Below are 6224 nucleotides of genomic sequence, written 5' to 3'. Positions count from 1 at the left end.
AATTGTATTTCGAATGTTCATTCAGGTTATTCACAAACTTTGGGTTAAAAGTGGTATTCCATTTCCGGCGATCGCATAATCGGTGCTCGGTCGTTTTTAATGGTTTGAAAACGTTTTGGGTGAGGCTCTGTATGAAATATATAGGTACGTGTATATTTTAGATTAAAAAAAGATACTTTATCATGTATGTTTTAAATTTATGATGTAAATAATGATATAAATGGTTAAATTTTAATCGCCATGTTTAGTGGATTGAAACTAGAGAAATCATTGTTTAAAGAAGTTCTGATTACGAATTTTACCGTCATAAATGCCGATTTGGTCGTAAATATTGATGACAAACAGCTAATTACTTCAAAAAGTTCATCTGTAGGTATCAGTTTTATTCCTTAATTGATTTATATATCCTAATTTTTGAACGCACGTGAAAGTTATATCCCTTTGTTTCCTTTAGATTTCAATATTTATTTCTGTTGATAAATTCAAGATACCTAGACCGGCGAATGTAACTTAATTATTTTGACCTCTGTTACTTTTACTTTAGATAACAGAGAAACACCATGGCACCTAACAATCCACTCCCAAACTGGGGGAATGAGAAAACGATGAACATGAATCCATTGATATTGACAAATATTCAGGCATCACCATACTTCAAAGTCAATTTGTATGAGTTAAAAACCTACCATGAGGTTATTGATGAAATATACTACAAGGTGAGTGAGAGGTAAGACCTTTATAGCATTTTCACTTCAACACAAAAACTGATTTGTTACGGAGATTTATAATATGGAATGTTTACATTTTTTCTCCATTCAGAAGTCACTTGGAATATCAATGCTATCATCTGAGTCTGTTGCAAAACCAATTTTTAGCAGTGTATAAAAACCTGATAAGTTAGAGGGGGCATTTGAAAGGGAAAATATTGGAAATTTTTTCATACTAATGAATGAACATCATTTAAACACTACTGGCGTGCGACCAGTTCTCGCCGAGTACCTTTTCTCGCCAGTACATTGTGATGTCATTTTTCGTCTATATTTTCATGTGTTGATAAAATGACGTCACAATGTACTGGCGAGAAATGGTACTCGGCGAGAACTGGTCGCACGCCAGTAAGGTATTTATGAATATCGAAGAATTAAGCAAAATGTGAATCAAGGATATCTTGGGACAGGGTTTACATGTAGCTTTACATTGTAAAGTTCTTTGACTGTTATGTTTGATTAATAATACTATCTTACTTAAAGAAAAATCAAATTTAACAGGTTGACCATTTAGAACCATGGGAAAAGGGAAGCAGAAAAACTGCAGGACAAACAGGAATGTGTGGAGGGGTAGGTCTCTCATTCTCTCTCTCAACCTATTTTTCCATCATATTTCTTTGAATGATGTAGGATAGTTTTCAAGAGAATATATATGTATTGCCATGGAATTTTTCTCTATTTACTACAATTGTCTTTAAATATTTTCTATCTGTAAATTTTCCTTGTTTGTAATTATCCCCAATGAAATTTTTCCATTTATCTCTCTGTGTTATAATAATCTACAGGTAAGAGGAGTGGGTGCGGGTGGAATAGTCTCCAGTGCATACTGTTTACTGTACAAGCTGTATACGCTGAAATTAACACGTAAACAGCTGATGGGATTGATCACACACAAGGATTCCCCTTACATCAGAGGACTGGGATTCATGTACATCAGGTCAGTCCTCAATATTCATGTCACTGTCTTCAAAAATTTACATCACAGTTACTACGCCTGAAAACAGGTATTAATCTAGGTGTTTATTTTGAAAATATTCTTAATAAAATTTATCATTATTATTTTGAAAGGGGGGGGGGGGGGGCAAAAGAATATAGGATCTTTAAGTTTTTCCTGGGGGGGGGGGGGGGGGGAGACCCATGATTATTGGTCAGAAAACTGCCATGCATTGATCTCTGTCAAATATCAGATGAATATCACCCATATAATGAATTTTGTATCACTGTTGATCATTGTTGACTGGCTTTACCTGATGTTGTAGATATTGTCAGGACCCCAAGGATATGTGGGACTGGTACGAGCCGTACCTGGATGATGAGGAGGTATGAAAGGACAGCTTGTCTGCCAAAGCCGGGTAATGTCACCCAAACAGACTTTCCTACTTTAGATTTTGACTTTATAATGCCAGTCTACATTTCGAAGCACAAATTTTTGCTGAAAATTAAAATTATCTTTACTAAAGTAGGAAATCTGTTTCATAAATAAATATAAAATGAAGACTAAAGTATTGTATGTATGGTGTACATTGTATGTTTGTATTGACTGCTGTTTGTATACTACAGGGTGTTAGCTCTAGTCTCTGTGGGGTACAGGCCGATCCTTGTCTACAGCTGGTCCTGAAGAGGTTAAGCTATTCACCATCTCTTGTTATTTACCAACATGTATTTGTGGTTTTTGAAAATGTGTGTATGTAGAAAATTCAGTCTCCAAGTGTATATATATATGACTATATATGTGTTTAGATATTTTACAAAGATTGCATTTGATATGATAAAATATAAAAATACTAACATTTGCACTTTTTATGTATGACTGTGCACAAGAAGTACCATGTACTTCTTGAAATAATAGCAGCATTGTTGTTTTGGCCCTATTTATTGAAATTAATATCATTTGATTTCTTTCTTTTGTGTCAAAAGAGTCTAGAGCAACACCTATATAAAGGCCTTTTATGATAGTTTCATTGATTCAGATTCAAGCTTTGTTTTCCAAAAAATTTCAGGAAATAGATGTGAAGGCGGGAGGAGGACACAAGATGACCATGGGGGAGGTGCTCCGTCAGTGGATGGTCAAATTGGAGTGGTACTCTACCTTGTTTCCCAGGATCCCTGTACCCATCCAGAAGGACCTCATGCAGAAGCTGAAGGAGAGGCCCCCTCAGGCCCCGGGGTACCAGGAGGAAGAAGAGGAGGAGGAGGAACCTGAGCCCGAGCCCGAGAGGGAGGAGCCGAGGAGACCCAGACACATCCCTGATGGAGAGGTGTCATTCGGTGAAGCCGAGAAAAGTGTCCAACACAGAAGGTACCCACTCAAATATGTCATGTTCTCTTGTCTGTGGTGTAATTCACCATGTCTTTAACCCAGCATTCTCTGTTTATAATTGAATATATGTATGTACAGGGGGTCCTTTATTTCATACATGTACATTTGTACCACAACGTATTACTGGTGTCTCTATGAGAGGTCTTATATTATTTAGGCTATGGAAAGTAAAAAATGTCCACAGCTTTTACTTAATAGTATGCACATTTTAATGGATTTTGATGAATACTGTTGAATCATTTAAACTTGTGGGAGCAATTTCATTGAGTGCTGTGTGTTTCACATGTTCATAGGGACATTTTTTTGTGGATTGACTTTGATGATAAGTGGAAATATAAAAAAAAATTGTTGATTATCTTATTTCTTGATTGAATGATTTCCTTAAAATCTATGAAAATTGAGCCACCATGAATATTAAAGATTCTTAAGCTTTCATAGTTATGAAGCAGAAAGTAAAAATGTTTATTCATATTTTGTAGATCTCCAGAATACAGACGTTCACAAAATCGATCATCACCAAGGCGAAGATCAAGATCTCCAAGAAGACGAAGGTCCAGATCACCGAGGAGATCTCCAGGGAGAGAAAGGGCAAGGTCACCGTACAGAAGAAGGAGTCCACACAGACACTCCCCCTCCAGGAGACGATCCCGGTCCCCAAGGAATGATTTTGCTCGGGAGCTGGAAAGAGAGCGCAGGAGACAGGAAAGAGCCAAAAGAGGTGACCGCTCCAGAAGTAGAGAAAAGCAAATGGGTCATAGGTCAAGGAGCAAAGAGAGGTCGCGAAAACGGTCAAGGTCACGAAGCAGAGACAAGCAAAGACAAAGATCTCGTTCAAGGAGCAAAGAACAGTCAACACATTCAGGGTCAAAGTCACATCGTTCAAGGTCGGGGTCACGGGAACCAAAGAGGAAAAAGGAAAAAAAGCATAAACATAGGTCAAGGTCGCAGGAACGAAACTCTAAGCATAAATCACACTCCAAACATAACCGAGATGTTGAACAGCTCTCCCCAGCTAGAGAGGAAGAGCATGCAAAAAATGCTTCTTGATCTAACTAATGGTTTAGTGCAAGAGTCTGCCTTTGAATCATCAACGTTATTCATGTTCATTTACATTTTTTGTGATTTTTTACATGAAAAGGAAACAATGGGATCAAACACTTTTTAATATTATTTGGTGTTCAGCACCTTTGGTATTTGTCTCTTTTCAAAACAGAATACTGAGGTGTAGTAATTTTAATTTGTTTTTATTCAATCAAACAATTGAGAGCTCACAATGTACCGTACATGTATGTAAACTGCGCTACAAATAGAAAATCGAATTGCAATTGGTAAACTGCAATAACATATGATATTGAATGTCGCATATTCATTATATTCATTTTGATCCATCATCATAGGTGCAACAAATGAGTCATATATATAGTGTTATGCATTGTCTAGTTGTATTTTACTTAAATGCCATGAACCTCATTTTCCATCTTTTGATTGTGAAACAGTTTTTAGCCATCATATATTTTATAATAAAAGATTTCCATCAAACTTTCTCTTTTGATTACTTTCAATTGGTTTGTATAGATGAGGGTTCCAATACAGTCTAGAAATAATTTCAGTTTTATTAGCCGGGCTGTAGGCAGGCAAATTGCCAATGTTACTATAAATAGCACAACTTCAAAAGTAAACAAAAAACCAAACAGCGTCAAAGTGAAAGCTTCCACTATACCAAATAGTTACACAAAGAGCCATGTTTAGTCAAAAGTGTTGGCATTTTGTTTCTTTTTTTTAATTTCGAGAGAATTGTCTATCCATTTTAATTTTTTTATTAATAACGTGTTTTAAAAACAAGACTATACATTTTGGACACATACAGTGCACATGAATTTCCATGAACTACTTTGCTGCGCATTAAAGAAATCATGGGGATTGAATATGTAACGCTTGTTGCAAAATTCAATGCAGCAACTGTTGAACTCTTTTCTACTAAACAAGTCATATTTTTATTTATAGCCGCTTACAAAATTTAGTCGCTCTCTGACGTTTTGCTGACATTTAAAGCATGAGAGAGAGAGATCAGTCTTTACTACACAATATGCATAAAGACACACCAAAAGAGCCCGGCTTTCAGAACTTCAGTACTTTGATTGCTTTATCCTTGGAAATGAAACCTGTTCATTCATCAGAAAAAAAATATTTAAAGTATATTCAAAGCATGAATAGTAATAATGCATCCATATTTAGATGCACTATCTAGGCATATTTGTTACAGGTTAGAATAAGACCAGGCTGGTGTGGTACCTGTATAGTGTCTACTTAAGGTTCCCATTTCTTGATGATTCAACCCTGCATACTTGGGATTACCATTATACCTGCAGTAGAAACTTCATCCATAAAGAAAATATTGGTCACAGCATCTGAAATGTGAGGACTCAGTTTCTTCATCGTTAATAAGCTCCTAAAATCTTCACTCATCTAAAGTCATCTTAAAAACTTGTTGCATCCAATCAAAGAATTGTTATGTCCATTTATGTATGTACACTCCTGTGAGTTCAAATGATATACGGCTTAAAGATATTTAGCAAGTTTGGTTCAAGTAGGAATCATGGTTTCTTGTATCATTGGAAACCCATGGCTAGTTTCATAAACACTCAGTTTCTACAGAGCTTTGAATTCGATTACAATAAGTTTCTGTAAGAAATAGAGGGAATCATACTTAGTAGATGTAAATATGATCATTTTAATGACCTTTATATAAATCGCTAAATTCAGATCACAGAATTACAGTATTTGCACTAGGTTATAAATTTTAAAATTATCATTAAACATTGATAGTTTTAGGGGGAAATGGCGGCTGTTGATTTTGATCACTTGAGCTATATTATTTTAATCACAAATTTGCGCTTAAATTATAAAACTATCATAAAAGATCGATAGTTTTGGGGAAAATGGCAGCCGTATATTTTGACATGTTATGAGTGTGTATTATACACAGGACATCTTGTTTCATCATTTTTTTTACCAACTTAATTTGGGAGTGCTTAATATGCATGAGTACGTATTATACACATACTTTATGGTAAGGAAAAACGTACAACTTGTCATGATCTTATATCAGGTTAATATCATGTAATAAGGTCACTCCA

At 35.5% G+C, this 6224-nt stretch overlaps 1 protein-coding gene across 4 annotated transcripts; it reads left to right on the top strand.

Annotated features, from left to right (window-relative positions):
* Positions 1–20: 20 nt before the first annotated feature.
* On the top strand, positions 21–4626 carry LOC105335725 (pre-mRNA-splicing factor 38B). Of its 4 annotated transcripts, none has more exons than XM_011439778.4 (7): positions 21–144; positions 545–716; positions 1269–1337; positions 1553–1704; positions 2027–2087; positions 2768–3066; positions 3567–4626. In XM_011439778.4, exons 2-7 carry the CDS (start codon positions 561–563, stop codon positions 4132–4134), a joined length of 1305 nt encoding a protein of 434 aa, XP_011438080.3. In that variant the 5' UTR covers positions 21–144; positions 545–560; the 3' UTR covers positions 4135–4626. The 4 variants fall into 4 exon arrangements, with proteins under 4 accessions (XP_011438080.3, XP_019925962.3, XP_011438081.3 ...); XM_020070403.3 differs by having other exon boundaries at positions 79–119; XM_011439779.4 differs by lacking the exon at positions 21–144 and adding an exon at positions 350–369.
* The last annotated feature ends 1598 nt before the right edge of the window (positions 4627–6224 follow it).

This window comes from Magallana gigas, chromosome 2 (genome assembly GCF_963853765.1).
Source record: "Magallana gigas chromosome 2, xbMagGiga1.1, whole genome shotgun sequence".
In the NCBI taxonomy this organism is placed as follows: domain Eukaryota; kingdom Metazoa; phylum Mollusca; class Bivalvia; order Ostreida; family Ostreidae; genus Magallana; species Magallana gigas.
This window is presented reverse-complemented; position numbering and strand designations above follow the sequence as displayed.